The following is a 27,396-nucleotide window of genomic DNA, read 5'->3' as shown; positions in this document are numbered from 1 at the left end:
TTCTGCCAAGTTTCAAGTTTTTTTCCAAATCTATAAATCAAGTTTTTCATGACAAAATATCTTTAATTCGACCTTAGAATAGCATATTTAATTGCATATGAACAAAAATGAAGAGAGGGATGAAAGTTTGGTCTGTAATAAGGTCACGCCACGTTTTGGCAATCCACACTCCACTGGACATTTTTTGTGAAGGTTAATTTTTCATATTTTTTGGGCTGAATGATCGTCACCCATTACAATAGTTATGTCCCTCTTTTTCATTCACACATCCAAAAATGAAAAAAAAAAAAAGTTTTAAATCGCCTATCCTGTTGTTCCAAACCCGTATGACTTTCTTTCTTCTGTGGAACACAACAGGAGAGATCTAGCAGAACGTTCACGCAGTCCTTTTCCACACAATACATGTATATAGTGTGTGTGTGTCTTTGAGCTGCTGCTAGTCTCAGTGTGAGAGTGTGTGAGATCTCTGATGTGTGTGTGTGTGTGTGTGTGTGTGTGTGTCTTTGAGCTGCTGCTAGTCTCAGTGTGAGAGTGTGTGAGATCTCTGATGTGTGTGTGTGTGTGTGTGTCTTTGAGCTGCTGATATACTCAGTGTGAGAGTGTGTGCGATCACTGATGTGTGTGTGTGTGTGTGTGTCTGAGCTGCTGATATACTCCGTGTGAGAGTGTGTGCGATCACTGATGTGTGTGTGTGTGTCTGAGCTGCTGATATACTCCGTGTGAGAGTGTGTGAGATCTCTGATGTGTGTGTGTGTGTGTGTCTGAGCTGCTGATATACTCCGTGTGAGAGTGTGTGAGATCTCTGATGTGTGTGTGTGTGTCTGAGCTGCTGATATACTCCGTGTGAGAGTGTGTGAGATCTCTGATGTGTGTGTGTGTGTCTGAGCTGCTGATATACTCCGTGTGAGAGTGTGTGAGGTCTCTGATGGGCTTGTGCTCTCCGCAGAGGAGGGAAGAACGAACCCGAGCCGGAGCAGCCGGTCCCGCGCAAGGTGGCGATCCGCTGTATCCCTTCAGCCGAAGACATCGACCCCGACGTCCTGGAGAGCATGCACTCGCTCGGCTGCTTCCGGGACAAGAACAAGCTGATGAAGGACCTGCTGTGTGACGAGTGAGTGACCGAGGGTCACATCTCACACCTGGGGTCAGGAAAACCCAATGGCCCTCATATGAGGATCATATTACAGCTTTTATAATCTTGTTTTCCACAGAAAAATGTATAAAGATCTTGTTGTTTAGAATTAAAAAGGTCATATGTAAAATTAGAGGACCCAACCTTTATTATTCAATAAGGACTAATCTTTTTTTCATTATTTTCTTTATTTTTTTTTCCCTTTTCCTGATATTATTAGGGCCCGAGCACCGATGGTGTGAGGACCCTCTTGGAATTGCTCTGTTTATTAGGGCCCGAGCACCGATGGTGCGAGGACACTATTGGAATTGCTCTGTTTATTATTATTATTATTATTATTATTATTATTATTATTTTCCGCATTTAATCGCATTTTTGAGGGCCTAAACATGCACGAAAACTCACGAAAATTTGCACACGCGTCAGAACTGGCGAAAATTGACATCTGATATGCGTTTCACAATTGGGCGGGGCAAAATGGCTCGATAGCGCCACCTATAAAGGTTCAACGGAGTGCGCCTTCCGCTACGTTTCACGTATGTGTACGAAATTCGGTACATACATGTAATGACCCAATACCTACAAAAAAGTCTCTTGGAGCATAGCCTTAAACACAACAGGAAGTCAGCCATTTTGAACTTCCTCTCTGATTTTTGTGCAGTTTTTGCCATTTTCAGGCCTCGTACTTTAACGAACTCCTCCTACAGTTTTAATCTGATCATCTTCAAATTTGGTGAGTGTAATCTTAAGGCCTTTGCGACGTTAAATTGCGAAGATCTAGAGTTTTCGTCGAAGGGCGTGTCCTCGGCGGCCTGACAAATTTTGATGTTTCGCCATGAAACAGGAAGTTGCTGTAACTCAGGCAAACAATGTCCAATCTGCCCCAAACTTCACACGTTTGATAAGCGTTCTGTCCTGAACACATGACCATGCTCAAATTAGGCTACAGTCATAGCGCCACCTGCTGGAAACAGGAAGTGACATGTTTAACACTGTTTTGGACTCCTAATAACATATAAAAAATTGCCAGCAAGTGCTTAACAAGTTAACAACATACTAGAAACATGCTAAAACATGCTAGCAAACATTAGCTAAGTGTTAAAGCATGCTATTACTGCAATTAAATAGGAATTTGCTGTAACTCAGGCATTGAATGCCCAATCTGCCCCAAACTTCACACGTTTGATAAGCGTTCTGTCCTGAACACATGACCATGCTCAAATTCAGTTACAGTCATAGCGCCACCTGCTGGCAACAGGAAGTGACATGTTTAACACCGTTTTGGACTCCTAATAACATATAAAAAATTGTCAGCAAGTGCTAACCATGCTAACAACATACTAGAAACATGCTAAAACATGCTAGCAAACATTAGCTAACTGCTAAAGCATGCTAATGCAATGAAACAGGAAGTTGTTGTTACTCAAGTAGGCAATGTCCAATCTGCCCCAAACTTCACACGTTTGATAAGAGTCCTGCCCTGAACACATCTACATGACACTTTTCAGTTATAGCAATAGCGCCACCTACTGGCGACAGGAAGTGACATGTTTAACAGTGTGATGCAGTACTAGCAACATATTAAATATGCCATTGAGTTATATACATGTTAGAAACATGTTAAAACATGCTAGCAATTCTTAGCTAAGTGTTAAAGCACGCTAATGCAATGAAACAGGAAGTTGGTGTTACTGAAGAAGGCAATGTCCAATCTGCCCCAAACTTCACATGTTTGATAAGAGTCCTGCCCTGAACACATCTACATGACAACTTTAAGTTAAAGTAATAGCGCCACCTACTGTCGACAGGAAGTGACACGTTTTACACTGTGATACATTACTAGCGACATATTTAATATGCCATTGAGTTCTAAACATGCTAGAAACATGCTAAAACATGCTAGCAACTCTTATCTGAGTGATAACGCATGCTATTATACCCATAATAAAGGACATTTTTGTAACTGACTTTGACATACTCCTCCTATTTTTACCTACTTAAATGCACATTGCCCACCATGCTCTGTCTTCCTAAAGCCACCGGGTGGCGGTGGCACGGGTGCGAGGGCCCTTTCATCGCTGCTTGCAGCTTTAATTATTATTATTATTATTATTCTTCTTCTTCTTCTCCGCATTTAATCGCATTTTTGAGGGCCTAAACATGCACGAAAACTCACGAAAATTTGCACACGCGTCAGAACTGGCGAAAATTGACATCTGATATGCGTTTCAGAATTGGGCGGGGTAAAATGGCTCGATAGCGCCACCTATAAAGGTTCAACGGAGTGCGCCTCCCGCTACGTTTCACGTACGTGTACGAAATTCGGTACATACATGTAATGACCCAATACCTACAAAAAAGTCTCTTGGAGCATAGCCTTAAACACAACAGGAAGTCAGCCATTTTGAACTTCCTCTCTGATTTTTGTGCAGTTTTTGCCATTTTCAGGCCTCGTACTTTAACGAACTCCTCCTACAGTTTTAATCTGATCATCTTCAAATTTGGTGAGTGTAATCTTAAGGCCTTTGCGACGTTAAATTGCGAAGATCTAGAGTTTTCGTCGAAGGGCGTGTCCTCGGCGGCCTGACAAATTTTGATGTTTCGCCATGAAACAGGAAGTTGCTGTAACTCAGGCAAACAATGTCCAATCTGCCCCAAACTTCACACGTTTGATAAGAGTTCTGCCCTGAACACATGACCATGCTCAAATTCAGTTACAGTCATAGCGCCACCTGCTGGCAACAGGAAGTGACATGTTTAACACTGTTTTGGACTCCTAATAACATATAAAAAATTGCCAGCAAGTGCTAAACATGTTAACAACATACTAGAAACATGCTAAAACATGCTAGCAAACATTAGCTAAGTGCTAAAGCATGCTATTACTGCAATTAAATAGGAATTTGCTGTAACTCAGGCATTGAATGCCCAATCTGCCCCAAACTTCACACGTTTGATAAGAGTTCTGGTCTGAACACATTTACATGAGAATATTCAGTTATAGTAATAGCGCCACCTATTGGCAACAGGAAGTGACATGTTTAACACTGTCATGCTGTACTAGCAACATATTAAATAAACCATTGAGTTATAAACATGTTAGAAACATGTTAAAACATGCTAGCAATTCTTAGCTAAGTGCTAAAGCATGCTAATGCAATGAAACAGGAAGTTGTTGTTACTCAAGTAGGCAATGTCCAATCTGCCCCAAACTTCACAGGTTTGATAAGAGTTCTGTCCTGAACACATTTACATGAGAATAATCAGTTAGAGTAATAGCGCCACCTGCTGGCAACAGGAAGTGACATGTTTAACACCATTTTGGACTCCTAATAACATAAAAAATTGCCAGCAAGTGCTAAACATGTTAACAACATACAGGAAACATGCTAAAACATGCTAACAAACATTAGCTGAGTGCTAAAGCATGCTATTACTGCAATTAAATAGGAATTTGCTGTAACTCAGGCATTGAATGTTCAATTTGCCCCAATTTCACACGTTTGATAAGAGTTCTGGTCTGAACACATTTACATGAGAGTATTCAGTTATAGTAATAGCGCCACCTACTGGCAACAGGAAGTGACATGTTCAACACTGTGATGTTGTACTAGCAACATATTAAATAAACCATTGAGTTATAAACATGTTAGAAACCTGTTAAAACATGCTAGCAATTCTTAGCTAAGTGCTAAAGCATGCTAATGCAATGAAACAGGAAGTTGTTGTTACTCAAGAAGGCAATGTCCAATCTGCCCCAAACTTCACACGTTTGATAAGAGTCCTGCCCTGAACACATTTACATGACACTTTTCAGTTATAGTAATAGCGCCACCTACTGGCAACAGGAAGTGACATGTTCAACACTGTGATGTTGTACTAGCAACATATTAAATAAACCATTGAGTTATAAACATGTTAGAAACATGTTAAAACATGCTAGCAATTCTTAGCTAAGTGCTAAAGCATGCTAATGCAATGAAACAGGAAGTTGTTGTTACTCAAGAAGGCAATGTCCAATCTGCCCCAAACTTCACACGTTTGATAAGAGTCCTGCCCTGAACACATTTACATGACACTTTTCAGTTATAGTAATAGCGCCACCTACTGGCAACAGGAAGTGACATGTTCAACACTGTGATGTTGTACTAGCAACATATTAAATAAACCATTGAGTTATAAACATGTTAGAAACATGTTAAAACATGCTAGCAATTCTTAGCTAAGTGCTAAAGCATGCTAATGCAATGAAACAGGAAGTTGTTGTTACTCAAGAAGGCAATGTCCAATCGGCCCCAAACTTCACACGTTTGATAAGAGTCCTGCCCTGAACACATCTACATGACACTTTTCAGTTATAGTAATAGCGCCACCTACTGGCAACAGGAAGTGACATGGTTAACACTGTGATGCAGTACTAGCAACATATTAAATATGCCATTGAGCAATAAACATGTTAGAAACATGTTAAAACATGCTAGCAATTCTTAGCTAAGTGCTAAAGCATGCTAATGCAATGAAAGAGGAAGTTGTTGTTACTCAAGAAGGCAATGTCCAATCTGCCCCAAACTTCACACGTTTGATAAGAGTCCTGCCCTGAACACATCTACATGACACTTTTCAGTTATAGTAATAGCGCCACCTACTGGCAACAGGAAGTGACATGTTTAACACTGCGATGCATTACTAGCAACATATTAAATATGCCATTGAGTTATATACATGTTAGAAACATGTTAAAACATGCTAGCAATTCTTAGCTAAGTGCTAAAGCACGCTAATGCAATGAAACGGGAAGTTGTTGTTACTGAAGAAGGCAATGTCAAATCTGCCCCAAACTTCACACGTTTGATAAGAGTCCTGCCCTGAACACATCTACATGACAATTTTAAGTTAAAGTAATTGCGCCACCTACTGTCGACAGGAAGTGACACGTTTTAAACTGTGATGCATTGCTAGCGACATATTTAATATGCCATTGAGTTCTAAACATGCTAGAAACATGCTAAAACATGCTAGCAACACTTATCTGAGTGATAACGCATGCTATTATCCCCATAATAAAGGACATTTTTGTAACTGACTTTGACATACTCCTATATTTACCTACTTAAATGCACAATGCCCACCGTGCTCTGTCTTCCTAAATCCACCGGGTGGCGGTTGGCACGGGTGCGAGGGCCCTTTCATCGCTGCTTGCAGCTTTAATTAGTTTTATCATTATATCTTATGGATGTATAAAGACAGTGTGTTCAATCTAGAAGGTAGAAAACGACAATAGAGCCATTTTATTTGATTTTCTAATGTGCTTATTTACATGTTTCATACATGGCTATTCCCCGTCTCCTGTTTTATCAGTGAAAATCAGGAGAAGATGATCTATTTCCTTCTGTTGGACCGTAAGGAGAGATACCCCAGCCAAGAAGACCAGAACCTTCCTCCTCGCAATGATATCGGTAAGAAATGAGCATTCAGATCAGACCAAACCAGAGCTCATAAATTCAGACAAGTACAAATAAAGTTAAGATAAATATATATATACTGTATATATATATATATATATATACACACTGAGTTTTAAATTAACACCCGGCAAATGCGGGTAAAAATCAACTGTGCCGGGTAACGCTGTCAAATCACTGGCCAATCCGTCGTGTTACTTATTATGTTGACTCACTTTGCTGGGGAAGTTCGTGTGTAAGCCGAATCTGTGCAGATTTAGCACAAATACTCAACTCGTGAGTCATCGTGATATTAAATACAGCGTATTGCGACAAATCTGCGCATATCTGGCTTACTTGAACACACGTCAGTACGCAACAAATAACTGCGTGCTTGTTCATTTGCATTGAAGCAATAGCGAAGATTAAAAAGCATTTGGTTCACAGAAAAGACTGTTATTTTACAACATACTACATTATTTGATGATCTTTGTCCTGTATTGATCTGTCCTCCTAAAACACATGTTTGGTGATGAGGAAGCGAGGAGACGGCTGGAGGACAGGAATTTGTTTGAATAAGAAATGAACATGAAATCCAAATGATATATAGACACACAAGCTGTGACATAGTTAATCTGGTTTATTTCTCCTTTTTTTTTGGCTAGTAGAAGTTCTGAACGGCTGGTAACTTAAATATTTATTGGCCAAATTGGCCAGTGAGTGAAAAAGTTTCTATCAAATCCTGTATGTATATATATATATTATAGTTTATAAATAAAATTGATGATTTGTTATTGATTATAACTAAAATAAATGTAAAAATATATATATATTTATTTACTTACTTTGCAAATGCGGGTCAATGAAAGGCTTTCCGGGTCAGTGGAAGGGACAGTTCATCCAAAAATGAAAATTAACCCATGATTTACTCACCCATGAAGTCATCCTATGTGTATAAGATGAATACATTGGAGTTATATAAAAAAAATGTCCAAGCTTTATAATGGGAGTGAATGGGTATATTTTTTTGGAAGTCCATCAAAGTGCATCAATCCATGATAAAAGAGCTCGACACGGCTCCGAGGGGTTAATGATGTCCTTCTGAAGTGAAGCGATGCGTTCGTGTAAGAAAAATATCCATATTTCAAACTTTATCCGCTATAATAACTAGCTTCCGGCAGACGGCCTACGCAAGTTGACTTACGCCAAAAGAGTAACACTTGAACTTGACGCACAACGTAATGACGAACGCGGAAGCGCAGAGGACAGAGCAAAACAAAACACCAGTCACGAAATAGAGGAGTCTAAAACTGTCGGAGAGCCTTGAGTTTGTTGCCCTGCGTGTTTGAACCGCGAGAGGCGTCTAAACTAAGTTTGCATAGTATTCTGATTCTGCATTCACTGATTTTATTCATTTTGAGGAATATTGAATATTTTTTGTGCAAGTGAGATGAGTAAATGCTCACATTTAGTGTAGGACTACAATAAACATCATGTACACACACACACACACACACACACACACACACACACACACACACACACACACACACACACACACACACACACACACACACACACACACACACACACACACACACACACTCACACACACTCACACACACACCTCAACATGAGGACAGGAGAGCTGTCAGTCAATAAATGGGAAAATAAAGTAACTTGTGTTACTTATTTGAAAAAGTAACTCAGATATTTTGTTGTAAATTTTAAAAGTAATGCGTTACTTTACTAGTTACTTGAAAAAGTAATCTTATTACGTAACTCAAGTTACTTGTAAAGCATTTCCCCCAACACTGTCTGAAAGACACCTAGGATGGCTTCAGGGTGAATAAATCATGGACTAATTGTCATTTTTGGCATTGTCATTTAATTGTCAACTATCCCTTTAACAAGCGCATTAATTGTAGCAGACGCTGGTGATGATTAAACAATCACAAGCGCTGCTGAGAGCGGCTTTACAAACCACTTCTTTATTGTGTGTGTGTGTGTGTGTGTGTGTGTGTGTGTGTGTGTGTGTGTGTGTGTGTGTGTGTGTGTGTGTGTGTGTGTGTGTGTGTGTGTGTGTGTGTGTGTGTGTGTGTGTGCAGATCCACCACGGAAGCGTGTAGACTCGCCCATGCTGAACCGGCACGGGAAGAGGCGGCCGGAGAGGAAGTCGATGGAGGTGTTGAGCGTTACGGATGGAGGTTCTCCTGTCCCGGCACGAAGAGCCATCGACATGACGCAGCACGGACAGAGGTGCAGAACACACACGTATACTCATATTACACTTCACATCCATCCTTCTCTATAGATGCTACTTTACGTGATGACTTCCATTGTACGTAAAACATTTATTTTTGTTAAAAAATGAAGGGATGAGTCGAAATTATGTTTTGTTAATCAACAGCATGTCATGGAAAGTTACATTTAACAACATAATCTAACATAAAACATGAATGTACATTACTGATAAGAAAAAAACTAAGAAGAAACAGTGAAAAAAACAAATCGTGAGGCGTCACACAGAGAATTCTGGGAAAGTCAATTCATGTTTTTTTCACTGTAAATTGTAAGATGTTCTTTTTCTTTTCCAAATACGGAACATTTAACAGAATTTTACTGCAAAATTACATGAAATGCACCATTAGATCTCACCGTTTAAAGGTTGGGTAGGTAAGAATTTTCTAAAGAACTTTTTTTCAAATTGGTTTAAACTGTCTTTATATACCAATACATAATTAAAATGTAAGTACTTTGAAAAAGAGAGTATAAAAATTGAGTGACTAGTGTATTTAATCTTTAAAAAACACAGCTCATTAATTCCTACCGGGACGAAACAAGTGATTGGCTTGCGCGACTGTCACTCTCCGTCACCATGACTACCGCGCTATTACTGGCTCCGCCCACGTGCGCGCAGTCGCTCACCCGTTTTTAGGCGGGAGTGAATGTAATTAATGAGCTGTGTTTATTGAAGATTAAATACACTAGAGTCACTCAGTTTTTTATACTCTCTATTTCAGAGTACTTGCATTTTAATTATGCATTGGTATATAAAGACAGTTTAAACAAATTTGAATAAAAGTTTTTTTAGACAATTCTGACCTACCCAACTATCTTTAAGAGATAGTTCACCCTAAAATTAAATTTAAGACATTATTTATTTACTCACCCTGTTCTAATGCCGGATGCCCTTCTTTCTTTTTCGGACCACAAAAGGAGAATTTTTAAAGGATGTTTATTTATATTTATTTATATCGTCCAGTAAACACACAGTTAATGATCATGGGATCATTCTGTGATAGTTTTGCGTTTTTTAAACTTGATGCTGATCACTATTCACTGCCATTAAATGGACGAGCGTGAGTGTGATATTTATAAAACAAAATTCTCCTTTTGTGATCTGAAAAAGAAAGAAGAGCGTACCGCATTAGAACAACACCAGGGGGAGTAAATTATGACTAAAGCCCCGTTCACACCGCCATCGACACGCTGGACACGCAGCGACAAGATCCCATTCATTTCAATGGAGCGCTGGCGACTTCCGGCGACACGAGCGACAGTGGCCGTTGGTGACAGAATGTGGGCGTGTCAAGCGACAGGAGACAAGCGACAAAAGTTCCGAAATTTCAACTTTATGCAAATGAGAAGCGATTTTCGCGAGCGACAACCAATAGGAAAGAAGACTTTCAGTGGAGCTCACGTCACGTCACCGTCTCGAGTGCAGGCGAGACAGAGTTCGAGGGCGATTTCACTGTTTTATATGATTTGACTGTAACCACATATATTCATGGATATAATAAAATGATGCATGGAAAAGAAACTGTCGACAGTCTCAGTGAGTTTAATTCATGCATTTATAGTTCCAGCGTTGTAAGTTTAGCACACTGCAGTTCACGTTACAGGAACACGAGACAAGAAAGTGTATTATTTGTCAAATACGAATGACCTTTTAGTCATTTATGACCGTATGAGGGAGTTTAATTTGTTGCTTGATCGATCGTTATCTAGTACATTATTTAATCCACTGAACACTGCTGTGGTAATATAAAAACACTCTCCCAACAGCATACCGTTTCTTTTGAGCCTATCATTTCTAGTCAAATTAAAATGTTGTATCACTTGTGATGGTATAGATATGGCCAGACGTCCAGTCAACCAATAACATTAGAGCGACAGCACTACCAACGTCCACAAGCGACTTCACAGTACAGAGACTAGCGACACACAGCGACGACATCGCCGGCGGTGTGAACGGGGCATCAGTTTTCATTTTAGGGTGAACTATCCCTTTAACCATTTAACATTTTTATAGTCTTTTCACAGTCTTTTGCGGTTAAAATGAAAATAAAATTTGTCAGTAGGAGCTTTAAGTGAACCAGAACATTCATTTAAATACATATTTTCAAAAAAACAAAACTATATAAAAAGCCTGTACTGTATAATTTGAAGCATTTGATGTCTTAAAGTCTGTGAGCAAGACTATCCTGCTTTATTTCCACCTATCCTACAGCTTACGAATAATTCAGTGTTTGCCTCTTCGGGGTGTCGTGTGTCTTACTCAATACTCGAAACAAAATAGAGAAAAATATCAAAATTTGTTTTCTTTCCCTTTTTTTGTGGTTTTGTTGCGCATTTGATGACGCACCGAGTGCATGCCGTGTTTCCCGGTGAGATTCTCAACTAATTCCCACTTCAGGAATTTTTCATGACCCCTCTGGCTGTTTGTCATTGCGTTCGGTTTGAGAAACGCCACTGTGAGGCAAATACTGTCAGAGGTTTGAGAAACTATTCCTGTCATTCACATTCATCCTGGATTTCACTCCTTTCTTTCTCGACTCTACCTTTTTAAACTCTCATTTTTCATGTGACGCTTCAAATTTTAGGCTTGGAAATCGTTCCAAAAAGATATGTGGAATAAAACCGAATGAGAAAAATAACTTTCGTAACCAACACCATTGAAAAAAGAAATAAAAAAGCGAATGCCTTCCCTGTCTTTTATTCTTCATAGCCGGTTAGTTCAGTTCTTTGTTGTTTTGTTCAGAGACTCACTGTTGCTCACTTTGTCTCCCGCTGCAGTAAGAACGTGTTCAGTAAAAGCTTGGATATCTCGGATGGCAAACGCAAACCACAGAGCAAAGAGGAAAGGTACTAGCTTGACCCTCTGACCTTCAGATAGTTCACAGAGCTTTAGTCCTCAAAGATACAGAGATGTTTGTCATGCTCTCCAACAAGACCCTTTTTCTGTCTTCAATGAGAATATGCTCAAAGCAAACGACTTCGACACACTGTAGGGTTGGTTAGTGTTACGATCTGCGAGTTTGAACAAAAAAAATAAAAATTCTGAATGACAATTAGCATAATTGAAGTTAATTAGCATAACTTCTACTAAATATATAAAAAAGAGTATGTGTTGTGATGGTACAGTATTTTTTAAAATGCAATTCTTCTGTATTAGGACAAACTGTTACTATAAGAGTACTTTCGCAAAAAGAGTGAATTTCACGAAATGTAAGGATCAAGCTATTTTTTCTCTATTTATTTATTTTAAATAAATAAATAAAAAGGTCCCAGTGTAGCACGACAAAATCTACTTATATTAAACACAAAAATATCGTATACAGATATACTGTATACAGTGTTGCAAGTTTATTTGAAGGATTTTAAAATATTTTGACTGTAAAAAAATACGAAATCAGATCTGCTATTATTGTTTTGCAGTGCACCTCTACACTATACAGGTTTTATGATCTTACACAGTGTTATTTTAGCATAATTTATATACTATTATAGTATTTATTTATATTTTGGATTCGCTTTCATTTTCGTTTAAAATTGTTCTAATTTTGTTATGTGCTTTTGTCAATGTTATCTTTTTTTCTATTTCTTTTTAGCTTTCATTTAATTTTAGTTGTTTTATTAGTTTTTGTACTTCAATTTCAGTTAAAATTGAGTTTTAATTTATTACATTTAAGTTTTTCATCTACTATTTATATATGATTTTAATTCAGCTTCCAAAACACACACACACACACACACACACACACACACACACACACACACACACACACACACACACACACACACACACACACACACACACACACACACACACACACACACACACACACACACATTATACATGTGTTTTAGTTTTTTTTTTAATTCACCTACTATTTATACATGATTTTAATTCAGCTTCCAAAACGCACACACACATACACACAATTTGTATTATTATTATTTGTATCATGTTATACAATGTTAAAGGCTAGCACTTAGCATTTCCCTTATAAATATACTTAAATCCATTTAACTGTAAAAAACTTTTTTCATGATTTGTTATCACAACTTTTTATCTTTTGTCAAATCAACTTCGATAACTAATGTGTGAAGATAACACTATTTTGAGTTTCTGTTTATTAAACCATTCTTCTTCATTGTATTAACTCAAAATTTTAAGGCAACAAGGTAACTTGCTTTTTTAAGTTAAACCAACATTTTTTTTTTAACAGTGATTATGCAGATTGAGACTCTGCCAATGTCCTTCCAGGAATTCTCAGACTTCTCACATTTCACAGAATCTATATCATGAAATGAAGTAGCATACAGTCGACACTGGATATACAGTACCAAACCTTTATATATATATATATATAAACCGTTCGGTATATCCAGTGTCGTGCCATATATCTTGAAGCATCATCCCGCAGCCAGACCAAAAATAAACTCCACCACTATTTATTTTTCTCTATCTATTTTATTTTTCTTCACCACCCTTATTCCACGTAAACTTTGAACCCTCACCTACTGTATAATAACAGAGTAGGTCTCGTTCCTCCAATTCATTTCAAAACCCAATTTCATTAAACTCTTTTCATTCCCACTCAAATGGCCAGAGGTTTCTGATGGCGGGATTGAAATGGGGAATTGACAGGAGATGACCCGAGACTGACACATCTACGCCACCTGAGGATTTCACAATGATTGTGTTTCAGCCGCACACCTAAAGAAGAGAGACTAGCTCTGATATACACTGAATACTCCTTATTTAAAATAATATAATAATAATAATAATGGGAAATAGTACAAACTGTGCAACAATACAATTTCAAACAGGACTATGCTGGATTTTTTGTCACATGATCATTACGCCCCTTTAATTCCAGTGGCATCTGGTTGGAGAATTTGATCGTCATATAAAAACTGTTATTTTGCATTTTTCATTTCGCTGTGGAATACGTGGAAGTCAGTGCAAGTCAAGATAAAAATGTCAAGCTTGAGAAGTTCAGGGGTTAAAAAAAAAAAAAAAAACCTCTCTGCATCTTTACTATTTGACTGTGTTCACACATGTGTTCGATTAACACGTACTGTAGCGCGATTGTTACTGTGGTTCATTTGGATAAGGGTGCGCACCAAATAAGCGGACCGTGCAGGGTTCGAATTCTGTGTACACCCTTTATGCTGCGGGTCAAATTGACCCTAATTGGATTCAATACAATTCCTCAAAAATCACACTATGAAAAACAACAAAGATTCAGGTACAAATTGTAAACTTTTAATATCAACATTTGTCAAACATTACAAAAAAAACATATGATTTATGAAAATGTTTTTTAACCATTTTTTTTTAAGTTTTGTTTTGACAAAATTTTATTATTGATTAACAGTACATATTTTTGTTGTTGTTGTTTTTTTACATTTTATGCTTAGAACATCATAACTGATAAACTGAACAATTAAATTTAGCTGTATAATGAAAATAATGTTTACTTTTCCTAAGTTGGCTCAACTTTTGTTTTGTAGACTCATTTCATAAAGTCACGAAGTTACTTCTGACATGATGAGCACAGCAAGTGTGTTTTCTGCATATTAATTTATTGCACTTCACACGGTACTGGAAAAGCAAATTTTTTAGCTTCATAAGGTAGTACCAATAAATGTTATTATTTTGGGTCGGTACAGTTGCCTTAGAGTGTTAAAATATGTGGGTCAAATTGACCCGTGAACATCACGAACGTATAGTAATTTTGATTGTATATGTCAAAACACATCAGCATGTTGAAACTTTGCATGCATGTTCATGATGATAAATGAGAAAAAGTCACAAAATATCAAGAAAAAAAACAAAGGTTAACCAGTATTTCCAACAACTAGAAAATCGAAATGGGTCAAATTGACCCGCAACATAACACAAGGGTTAACTGAAATATGAACTCAACAAACAAATGAAAAATAAGACGTGATGTCACATGAAGTGACTCTGAAAAGGCCTGAATGTTCAAGAAAACCTGGTTGTTCTCGTCACAGTCTCAGTGTCGCCCATTAAAGTTCGATACAAGCGCCGGAAACGCCGTCTCCTTGCAACAGGTCATCGTTTGTGTGTGTGACGGAGGAACTCCTGGTGTGGACTTAAAAATTACAGTGTGAACACTAAGTGAACCAGAACTAAATGTGTCATTTTCACATTTTCAAGTGTGAACACAGAGTAAAGTTAGATTCAGCTAGATGACGTTACATCACATTAGTTATAGACAACTCATCTTTAGTGTAGATCTTGGCAGTCTTTTTGCCACGGAATAAAAAATAAAAAAGGTAATTGTGATCTTTCATCTCGCAATTCTGAGTTTATCACTCGCAGTTGCAAGTTTATACCTAACAATTCTCTTTTCTGAGAAAAGAAGTCAGAATTGCGAAATATAAACTTGCAATTGCAAGAAAAAAAGTCAGTTTATATCCTGCAATTCTGACTTTATAATTTGCAATTGACCCTTCGCAGTGAGTTTGATTGACAGGTGATCTGACCAATCATACTTCGCCATCCGCCATTTTGTCCGACAAAGCAGTCAGGAGAGTTAGTAGATTAACATGGAGGATTTGAGCTTGAGAAGCGGAGTGTACTGACGTCTCTCCGCGGTTAAAACAACATTCCTTCTGATGTTCATTCATGTTTATTTGATGCTATAAATGAACTAGAAGGAAGAGATGATCGGTTCACGAGCGGCTTTAACTGAGGCGACACAGCGATCTGACAGACACATTAAAGAGCCACAAAACGCTATTTATTGTTTACATTTATTTTTTAAAAATGACCAAATTTGAAAGGTGAGACTTTGTTTAATGTGTTTAATATCAAAAGTAACCTGGTCTGTGTCTGTCAGTGTCTCTCTGCTCCGCGATGTGTTTTTCACTGCGTGAGAACATGGTGTGTGTGTGTGAGAGAGCGGCGTAGCTTGTCGGACATAGCGACAGTAACTAAGGGGGGCGGGTCTTTGCGAACGGTCAATTGCATTGTATTTTTATTATTTTTTTGCAAATATATATTTTTTCACGGTGAAACAAGCTTCCATAGTATCATAATTCACTACCTCCTTAAAACAGTGCATTTTAAACTAGCAGTGACTTCAGAAACAAACTTTGTTGCATCATTTGTGTTTTTTGTGCTGTTTATTGACTTTAAAAGGCACGAGATCAGTGTGTGTCAAAGAAAAAAGAGACTTTGAAATGTTATTTTTAAAAGCTGGATCCGTGAGATGAAACATATGGGAAGGAGTGAGTTTTTTTTTAAATGGAAAGTTCATTAAAAAGAGATGCGAGTTTTGATGTGGTTGATTTTGCAGTTAAAAATCATGTCATGTGAACAGTTAATATCCTAATCTGAGCAAATTGGATTAATATAAACAAACTGCTTCCAAAAATAATTGAATGATTCCTTTAAATAATCATTTAGATGTGTTCCCGGAGCTCATTTTATGTCTTTTACTGATGATTTATCTGTAAACAAAGCTTGTAATGCTCTGACTGCCAGGCGATTAGTCACCACATAATGCCCTTCACATCTAAATATAGGTTTCGTATTTTATTCGTTTCATGCGCTGTTCTGCGTATATCAACACGTCACGCGCTGGATGTCTCCACTCACCCCTTTATAACTAACTATCTTTAGCATCAGCAGGATTCATAGCCATCACTTCCTCTAAACACCCACACACGAGAGAGATGCCTCTCATCTCAGGGTCTCACCCTAGACGAGTGTTTTAAATATCCACTTCAATAAACCGTCCACTTGTTTCTGACTCTGGTATCTTTCTGAAGTCTGTACAGAGATGCAATCGAGATGTTTTTAAACTGGACGCATCAAAGTGAACGTTCTTCCAGTCCTCCATTTGTCCAGTTGTCGACAGACTCGAGCGCATGGAGTGTGTCAGGAACTGAATTCAGTGTAGACAGCGTCAGTGATTAAAATGGCTTCCATTTGCTTTTGAAGCGAATACATCACATTATAGGCCCCGCCCACTGGCGTCCAGTCACTAACGGCAGACATCTTCTACACTGGACGCCAGTGGGCGGGGCCTATAATGTGACGTATTCGTCAATGTCTTGCTCTGGAGGCAGTCATATGCAAATGTATTTGGCCGTGAGACATCACAAATCCTGCAATATCCAAACAAGGAGCAAAATTTTTGGAGCAAAATGCTTTGTTTATAATGAGGAGGTCATCTTAAAGGTGCATTGTGTAATATGATGATCTGTTGACAGAAATGCAATAGCATATACATAACTATGTTTTCAGTGGTGTATAAAGACCTTACATCAGAATGAGCCGTTTCTCTCCACATACACCGCGGTTCCCCTTACATTCAAATGGCGCGCAATTTGCGCCGCCATGTTTCTACAGTGAAAACTGCTCGACAGAACATCAAATGCATCGTGCAAAGAAGCTAGCTAAAGTCAGCGAATAAACACACTGACACAATCAGTGGCGGTTCTACATTGAATTACACCCTGGCCGAGACCCTTCGAGCTTTGCATATTATAGGCTACTGTAAAAACACATAATTATAGGTGATTTTAGTTGATCACTAGAGATGAAATGGCATGAAGTGATCAAAATTATCATGGTTATCACAGAATCTTGTTCAAAAAGTAGCTACTTTTACTACACAATGAAATAAATTCACCAAGTTTTATGTCATAAAACAGCAAATAACACATAAAATTGGCATCAATATGCACTTTTTGTTTACATAAACATTAAAATAATAACATTAAAGATGATGGCCAGATTTTAAAGGAGTGTTTTTTATGTTATCTGTACACAAGTTTTGACAAAAAAGGTTTTATAAAAAGATAAAACATATTTCAGCCTTTAAATCATTTTTATAAAAACAACGAGTCAAAAAAGATAAATTACTGACATTTACAATGTACATTAGCTTATCTTTTATTATTAATAGTAAAATTCGGTCCGATTTTCCCATTGCGTCTGTCGTTGCTATGCAACCATGCACAGCGCTCTCCACAACGACAGAGAAGTTTTAGTAGCTAATGCATTTCCACTACTGAAAAACGCTTGCTGAAGCTCTGCTACAAGATTTATTTACGGAGAAGAGAAAAACACCCACGGTGTTCGGGTGCACCCTCATTTTTTCATCTCGCTGCCCCTGGAAAAAATGAGCGCGTCGCTTCAATTAAGAGCGCGCTTCCCGTGCGCCTATAATAATGAACTCGAGCGCGCAAAAGACGCGATATGTGATAAAGCAAGCTTTATTAGCGAGCTACCTCCAATCAGGTTACAAAGGAGCTACTGGACACAATGATGAACAAGTAACAATAATATTTGCAATAACATATAGTTTTACTGAATAATTAAGTAAAGATCATTTCTTAATTTATGTTTTATAAAGAAACCTCATTGCTGAACTGACTTCTCTGACCTGTCTCAGACGACGACTTTTCCTGTCGGCCACCGTAACTTCTGTTTGCTGCAATTCGCAACCTCACCACTAGATGTTGCTCAAATGTACACACTGCACCTTTATGCAAATGTGTCATGTCATGACCCTTTATCTCGGTCTTTCTTTAGCCCCCCCGTATCTCTCTAGCGATCACTTTTTTTGTGTCTCTTGCTCCAAACATTGAGACTCTTGCTGACACATCTGCATGTGTTGTTCTTAGTGAAGCTTGCCCTGATTTTTGGGACATAGGGGCTCAGATTAAGGCCGCTGTCCGCCTCGGTGCTTTAGGGTTGAGGACGCTGCGTTCATCCCAAACAAACCTGACATCTGACCCGGATTACAGATCCAGAGAGACAGAAGGACAGAGATCAAGACTCAGAGTGGCAAAAGTGATTATAATGTGGAGAGAAAGACTAGATGAATGTTGGTGGAGAAGTCTGAGAACACTATGCAAATCAGTTTAGTTTATTTAAACCTGAAAGTAAAGGGATATTACCGTTTTGAACAGTTACAGCACAGAAGATAGAATTGCGTTTTATTTTATAAAAAGCATTTTATTTTATCATAAGCCACCAAACTGGATTAAATAACAATAACTAGGTGGATTTTATCTTAATGACCTGCACTATTTTCCACAATAAAAACAATATGCATTGCCTGGGACAAAAATATATTTAATACACATTATATGTTCAAAAGTTTGGTGTCAATAAGAATGTTTTTAATGCTTTTGAAAGAAGTCTCTTCTGCTCATCAAGGCTGCGTTTATTTGATCAAAATACAGTGAACAGTAATACCGTGAAAAATTATTACAATTTAAAATAGCTGTTATATTTTAAATAATTTATTATTCTGATCAAAGATGAATTTTCAGCATCATTACCCCAGTCTTCAGTGTCACATGATCCTTCAGAATTTTTTTTTTTTTTTTTTTAAGTTATAGAAAACTGTTTAATAATTTTTATAATCGGATGTGTACATCATCAGCACTGTTCTCACTTCCTGTCGCTTCTCAGCTGTAAGCAGCATCTCACCGCGTGTGTTTTCTGGTGTGTGTCCACACAGGTCCCGGTCCATCAGCGGGGCGTCCTCTGGTCTCTCCACCAGTCCTCTCAGCAGCCCACGGGTGAGTAAGCTCCGCCCCCAGCACACCTGCTCCTGTCTGTCCACCAATCAGCACGCAGCTGCTCAGTCACCTTCATGGCAGCCATCACACACTCCGTTACACTGCACATACTGCACGACTGTGAGTGGTGATTTCTACAAAAAAACGAATTTGGATTATTTTCTTGGCTGTGAGATTTTACATTTGGACTATATATGGCAGATGATAGTAATAAGCAAAGTGCTCTTGACACAAACTTTAGGATGTTAGTAGGTTAGTGTTTTGGTGACAATTTAGTGTTTTTATATTGGGATGTCATTTTTATTAAAAAAATTTAACCCTTATCCAGACCAGCAGTCACGAATGACTGGAAAGCTTTAAGAAAATGAACTGGTCGTAATGTGTAGGATGCCTGGAAATAGCATTCTGGCCTCTAGCAAGCAACGTAAACAAGAAAGGGAAGAACGCAAGAGTGAGCCGTAGAAGGAAGCAGTTTTTGTTTCATGGAGATATATTCTTTCATCCTATCTGCTGGAAATCCAGCTCAGGGAAGGCTGTAGAAAATCCCACTCCTCTGATTATCACAGAAGCTCTTGGCTAAACTTTTCCAGTTGACTTGTTTAAGACCGCTCACAGATTACAGAGGCCTTGCCCTAAAGCTCCGCAACGTATAGAACAGTTTCCAAGTGGAAATTGATTTAGAAGTTCACTCCAAACCTGTACGTTACATGAAAAGTGAGGAGTTTAAAGACATTATTTTCATGTTTGACGTTAACTAGGTTGATGTACTGCTTGTGAATTAGTTTGCTTTGATTCGTTTGCTGGATTCCAACTGTGAAGAGACAAAAGTGATTGAAATATTTCTGCAACTTTTGTGTTTTGAGGTTTAAGACATTAATATTCAGATGCTCGAAGCTTTAAAGGTTTATGAATGATTCAGAATGTGGACGCAGTCCGGCCTTGTATTTTCTCTGACGCTAGTTTGTTAGCAGATGATTCTGAGTTCAAATTCTTATTGGTCAATGACATGACTCATCTTTTGTCCTATATATTAATTTATTTAAAAATACATTGACATGTAATTCATAAATACAGTGACTTAAATACACCACCTCTATGATGAATCTCTATGATTTTTTGGACAAAGTCAAAAATGTCAGGGTGATACAACTGTCCTGATATAATAATGAAAGATACATTTTTGATGTAATATATCTTCTTATATTCTAAGATTACCATATAATCCAATAATATTTTAACTTATTAGCAGTGAAAACACTTTTGTCCACCAAATCAAAGTCATGTGGTGCAACCAACATGCCGAAACCTACAACAGGAAATTATATCATAGAAAAGTCGCCAGTAATGTCTTGTGACTGTGTGTTGAGGTCACAAATACTTTTTACACTGAAAAATATATATTTTTAAAGTAATGATTATTATCTGTACTGTCTGGATATTGGATATGTTATTACTTTTTGCTTAATGGCTACACCACATGTACATAAGTTTTGGGGTTTTTCAATTTAAACCTTTGCTGAAAATGGTATAAAAGTTTTCAGAAACCATATGAATCTAACATAATGAGTACATTTCTATAAGTACTTGGCACTAGGTTTTAAACTGGATTTCTTAAGATTTTTCCTTTTCTTTATCATGGATGTTTTTATATGTCGTTCACCCAGATGCTGCAAATTACGTTGTCCACACATCTCATACATAATTTCATGTTTGACGTCCAAGTTGCTCATTTCACGGAAGAAAATTAGCTATTTAATCCCTTTATATTTTCCCATTGGCATCTTTCTTTTGTGTGCCTGAAAAGACTCTTGATTTGCTCTTCACACTGGTCTTGTTGCATCTTTGTTGCACTTCCGGTCTTGGCTAACTGCATGATTCTTTTGTTTCTTCTGCATCACCACGGATCCCTTTTCTCCCTAAATGATTCCTTCCCTTTTTGTGTGTTTTACCCTTGCTGCTTTGTGACTCGTGCCTTAATATCTCGATGTGTTCTGCTCTGGTTCTCGACTTCCCCTAAAGCCCGTCCGAAAGTTCTGTGTCCCGCCTAAGTCCACTGAGTTGCTCTTGTCCCCCAGTTCTAGCATCACTGACTCCCTAAAACCAAACTCAGATCAATGTAGGGCAAAACCCCCAACATCTAACTCCCTAAAACCAAATTCAGAACAAAGCGGGGCAAAACCCCCAACGTTTAACTCCCTAAAACCAAACTCAGAACAAAGCGGGGCAAAACTCCCAATGTCTAACTCCTTAAAACCAAACTCAGAACAAAGCGGGGCAAAACCCCCAACTTCTAACTCCCTAACACCAAACTCTATATCTGAGTTTCTCTTGCCCTACCCAAAGACCCAAACTCTTCCAGCCAAACCCAAAGACAAGCCCTTGCAGTCCGCCCGATCAAACCCTTTACCTGAATCCGAGCCTGAACCCATTTTGACAGCCAAGTCAGAACCTTCGACTCCGTGTCAGCCTCAAGCTCCCTGTTTTCCGGGCGCCCCGCTGGTGCGACGGGCGACCCCCGCCTCCATCACTCCCCCTACGCTCTCAGTCCCTTTTAGGCCCGTTGTCCCTCTTTCCCCCATCCGTCTACACCACTTCCACCCTGTGCCCGGCTCTGACCACACCACCAAATCTATCCCTACCATACAGGTGACCCCCCACCCCTCTCCAAGGGGCAGCCCTATCCCTACCCCCAAAGGAACGCCTGTGCACACGCCTAAGGACAGCCCAGCGGGAACGCCGACCCCTACGCCACCCCCCAGTCCCTCCATCGGGGGAATGCCCTGGAAGACTCGCCTCAACTCCATCAGGAACAGCTTCCTGGGCTCGCCACGCTTTCACCGCAGGAAACTGCAAGGTATCGTGAGAAATTGGTGGATATAGTCATTAGGGCTGTCACTTTACGTTCGAAAATCGATTGCACAATCGGTCGGACCAACCAACCCAAGATTCGAAAATTAAAATAGGGAATCGATTTTAAAGGCCTTTTTTTTTAACCAAAAAAGTAGTTTTAGGTGGACAGATCAATACAATACACAGAACATGTAGGATGTTGGAAAATAACAATGTCTTTTCTGTTAACCAAATGCTTTTTAATATTCGCTATTACTTCAATGCAAGTGAGCAAGCGCACCGTTGTTTGTTGCTTAGTGACGTGTGTGTTCAAGTAAGCCAGAAATGCGCAGATTCTGCGCAATACGCTGTATTTAATATATCATGATGACTCACGAGTTGCATATTTGCGCTAAATCCGCGCAGATTTGGCTACATGAACTTCCCCAGCAAAGCGAGTAAACATAGAAACACGCCAAATTGGCTCGTGATTTGACAGCGTTACCCACCAAAGTTCATTTTTACCCGCATTTGGCGGATTGGCGGGTGTTAATTTCAATCCCTGAATGTTTGTCATTGTGCACGAAACTTCACGCCAATAAATCATCAGAAATATTGCTGACTTGTGCGCATCTCAAGCGTCCCTCTTTACGCTCGTCCTAATGCCTGTTAGTTGTCCGTGGATTTGCCTATATTTGGTTGGGAAATGAAAACGTCTTTAGACATGGAAAATCGATTATACAATTGATTCAATGAACACTTATGTCTCAAAAATCGAACAGGATTTTTTCACAAAAGTGACAGCCCTAATAGTCATCAATCTACAGTTCATCCATCCATCTATTCATTTTCCAAACCACTTGTCCTTTGTAGGGTCACGGGTCATTATAGACCTAAAATACAGCTCTCATCTCTCTCAGATTGACTGGATTTGTTTAATTCTTGATGTGGCTAAATTGTCTTATTTACACATACTGACTGTAAAACTAATAATAAGCCTGCTTCCATGGTTACCACCTGACTTTGTTTCAGTAGCATCAGATTGCATTTCTAAATACCTTTTACTGCATGTGACCCATTAATAATCCAGTTTTATTGTTGGCATAACTTTTAAGCCCAAGCTGAATGAGCAACCTGTGATAAATACTCATTTGCATGCAACTATAGGCTCTAATTATGTATGTCCTACATAGTGAGATGTTGAATTAATTAAAGAACTATTTGAAAGTCATATGACCTTGAATGACAAAAACATCTTTGCTTTATTCTGAACAGTTCCCACTCAAGAGGAAATGTCCAGCCTCACGCCAGAGTCTTCCCCAGAGTGAGTACACATATTTTTATGTCGTCATGGACTTTCCTTTAACCTTCTATTGTCTTTTTATCAAGCTATTGAATAAAACGCTGTTAATTGAATTGTTTATATATACACTGCCTGGCCAAAAAATATATATATAATAAGTCACTGTTTGGATTTAAATGGGCAAATGCTTAAAAGTCTATGATTTGATTATTATTCCAGTGATTATTGTGTTTCTAGCTTGTTACATGTTTGGCATCAGTTCTTCTAACCCTAAGTGATGGAGTGTGTAGCTTTTCATTTCTTAAACAACCGTGTAGGAAGACACATCCATATTCCAGGATGATAATGTCAAGATTCATCAGGCTCAGATTGTGAAAGAATGGTTGGGAGGAGCATGAAGAATCATTTTCACACATGAATCGGCTCTTCTGAGCTCTTCCTTAAATCCATTGAAAATCTTTGGGATGTGCTGGAGGAGACTTTACAGAGTGCTGGACTCTTGGATTGTCAATACAAGATCTTAACCAAAAATGTATGCACTTCTTGATGGAAATAACATCACAACATGTATTTCCATCAAGAGGTGCATACATTTTTCACTAATGTTAACAAATACAACTTTTGAGTTGAATAATGTATAGTAAATGTTGATAATAACATTTACTAAGATTAATAAATGCTATAGAAGTATTGTTCATTCTTTGTTCATGTTAACAAAATTTCTTGACTAATGTTAACTAATGAAACCTTATTGTAAAGTGTTATATATATATATATATATATATATATATATATATATATATATATATATATATATATATATATATATATATATATATATATATATATATAAAATGCTGGATTGTTTCAACCCAATTTTGGGTAAAATATGGACAAACCCAGCCGTTGGGTTAAATTTTTACATTACATTTTTAACCCAACTTTTGGGTTTGTCCATATTTTACCTAAAATTGTGTTGAAGCAACCCAGCATTTTTTAGAGTGTGTATATATATATATATATATATATATATATATATATATATATATATATATATATATATGGACATCTGGTTTCCATGAACATGCAATAGCTCTTTTTTCCAGCTTACCATTAAGTCCGTTTTGTGCTGGAAACACCTCAAAATACAGCCGCCAAGAAACCTCCTCTAAAAAAGACGAATTGTAGACCTTGAACAATACTTACCCAACAACAGTGTTGATGTAAAACCCCCTTAGCACTTCAGAAATCATTGTGAGTTATGTTTGCCTCTGTTAAACCATTTAGTGTTTTTTCCTCTCTAATGGAAGCTCAGTCATATCTTTCTCCCACCGAGGGTCTCGGCGCACAGCAGACAGCAGTCACAAACTCTCTCCCCCACACGGAGTGATGCCTCATCCTCTTTTGTTTCCTATTTTGTCTTCCATAACTTATCCGCCTCTCTCTCGCTCTCCGCGCCAGCTGGATAAGCCGCAGCACTCTCTGCTTTCTTTTGTCATCCTCTGCCATAAATCAGTTTCTGGAAGCTAAGTTGTGTGCGACTGTGCTTTGTTGATACACAACACTGGCGGACTGAAGCTTTTTAGAGCTAGAATAATGTTTAGACAGACAGTTATTCCTTTATATGCTAAAACAAGACCAAATTACAGCTGCTAGTTTAAACACCAGGGGTTTTGGTTGATTTTCCATCAACAGAGATGGTTTAATTCTCAGAGAACTATTGCAGCAAAATTGCAACAGTTGTTTAAAAATACTTTCTCTAAATATGGGTTACAACGGCAGCTTATACTCTGAAATGCATCATAGAAATATGCAGAAATATTTTTAGAATTTATTTATTTATTTAAATTTCCTAGCATTAATAAGTCAGCATGGCCACCGACACAAAATATCAATACACATTTCTTAATATTATCAATGTTTAAAACAAATTCAAGAATATTTTTGTAAACTGATATTCCTGATTTTTTTTTTTTGCAGAAATCTTTGACCAACAGAGACGTTAAAAGAACAGCATTTATATATAAAAAAAGCTTTTGTAACATAATAAATATCTACTGTCACTTTTAATCATGGTAATGCCTTCAATGTTGTATATATATATTGTATATATCTGGTTGCGCACCACACACTGTACGACCAAATCTGTTAGACCCGTGATTTTTTTATCGCCGTGTGTGGGGTCTCTCAGGTTTGGAAAATGACTTCAGAGTAAACAATCATGGTGGACGAATGCAGTGGCGATAGTTTGTAGTTTGTTTTTAACCGAAAAAAACCGTTATCCTCCATCTCTGACGTCCACCGGACTTTCTGGTGCGCCATGCCGCCGGCTGTTTGGATTTTGTTTCCCGGAGCTTCCTCATCACCTCGCTTTCTGATTGGCTACACGCCACAGTCCACAGGCTGCGTGCTCGTTTGTCCCCGGGGGACACCACACACGAGGAGAAATCGGGACAAACAAATCCAACATGTTGGATATCCCCGATTTGAGATCGGAGTGGTCCCGACGTCCTTCCGAGCAGACGAGAGCAGTCTTAACACACCACACGGCAGGAATATCTGATCCGATTATTTTACGATAATCGGAGCATCCTTAAGATTGTCGGAAGCGGTGAATCGGGGCTAAAATCGACCAAATTATCCTACCGTGTGAACCAGCCTTTAGTAGACTGTCTGCTTAATATCAGCTAACACTTTATTTTGTTGGTCCCCAAACAGATATTCTACTGACTATCAGTAACTTGGCAACTACAAGTCAACTTATTCTACTAACCCGAATGTAGCGGCACATAAAAACAATCCAAAGACCGCTAAGGAGCTGAGTGGAGGAATAACTTATGTGACGCGTTTTTCTTTGAAGCTTGCATGTTGTTTTATTTTGTTCAGGTTTGCACGTTCAACAGAATATGTGCTCCAGCACTCACCCCCATTCTTCCATCCAAACACACACACACACAACAGGTGTTTTAACCCCACTTAATTAATGACACACCCCTTATCATTTGGTCACATGACTTTCCCGTTATATGGCTCCTACATACCAGCCCCTAATTATTATAAATCGATAATTATATTAAATACACATAGGAGACATTTATAAATACAAGATCTCAAAATACAAAAAAAATCATTTTTTTTACATCAATCATAAATGTTTGCACATTTACAATACGTCGATTCTTCAGTACTGAGTCCTTGTAAAGTCCGTAACACAGTGTCAACACGGAGTGAATGTATCATCGATGTAAAGTGAGAAGTATGTGGTGTGTCAATGTGATGCATGTAATAAGTTCATGCCTGTGTTAAAAAAGTCATTCTCTTTCAAGGAAAACGTCAAATATCTGCCTCTTGCAGAAGGCAGATTTTTGTCACTGGTCTAATCAAACAGTTTGTCTTGGTCTTAAGTCTCACTTGACGAACAAAGCCTTGATTATCTGGAAATGTCTGAATCACTTTTCCAGTTATCCATGAATTACGTGGTGCTGAGTCATCAACCAAAATCACAATATCACCTGGAACGAAGTTGCGAGATGGAGCTGACCATTTTTGCCGCTCTTGCAGTTGAGGCAAGTACTCCTTTGTCCATCGTTTCCAGAACAGGTCTGATATATATTGCACCTGTTTCCATCGACGACGAGCATATACATCCTCCTTTTGAAAGATCCCTGGTGGCAATGATGGGGTAGTCTTTAACAGCAGCAAATGATTGGGTGTCAGTGCTTCCAAATCATTGATGTCGGCAGATTCCTTAGTGATGGGACGTCCATTTATAATTGATTCAGCTTCACATAGAACTGTATGAAGACCTTCTTCATCAAGGTTTTGTG

The 27,396-nt window shown here is 38.3% G+C and overlaps 1 protein-coding gene across 9 annotated transcripts in view; it reads left to right on the top strand.

Annotated features, from left to right (window-relative positions):
• Positions 1 to 27,396, top strand: part of brsk2a (BR serine/threonine kinase 2a) — a 221,701-nt gene that overhangs the window by 176,418 nt on the left and 17,887 nt on the right. For 4 of the 9 annotated variants that reach the window (XM_079604644.1, XM_079604640.1, XM_079604639.1 and 1 more), the window contains exons 10-16: positions 947 to 1,111; positions 6,491 to 6,588; positions 8,682 to 8,832; positions 11,653 to 11,721; positions 19,377 to 19,437; positions 21,457 to 22,291; positions 23,542 to 23,590. In XM_079604644.1, coding sequence (XP_079460770.1) covers positions 947 to 1,111; positions 6,491 to 6,588; positions 8,682 to 8,832; positions 11,653 to 11,721; positions 19,377 to 19,437; positions 21,457 to 22,291; positions 23,542 to 23,590 — 1,428 coding nt within the window. The remainder of the gene's footprint in view (positions 1 to 946; positions 1,112 to 6,490; positions 6,589 to 8,681; positions 8,833 to 11,652; positions 11,722 to 19,376; positions 19,438 to 21,456; positions 22,292 to 23,541; positions 23,591 to 27,396) is intronic. The other 5 variants (XM_079604647.1, XM_079604645.1, XM_079604642.1 and 2 more) reach the window with 3 other exon arrangements.

Source organism: Phoxinus phoxinus (assembly GCF_949152265.1).
Source record: "Phoxinus phoxinus genome assembly, chromosome: 25".
In the NCBI taxonomy this organism is placed as follows: Eukaryota; Metazoa; Chordata; class Actinopteri; order Cypriniformes; family Leuciscidae; genus Phoxinus; species Phoxinus phoxinus.
This window is presented reverse-complemented; position numbering and strand designations above follow the sequence as displayed.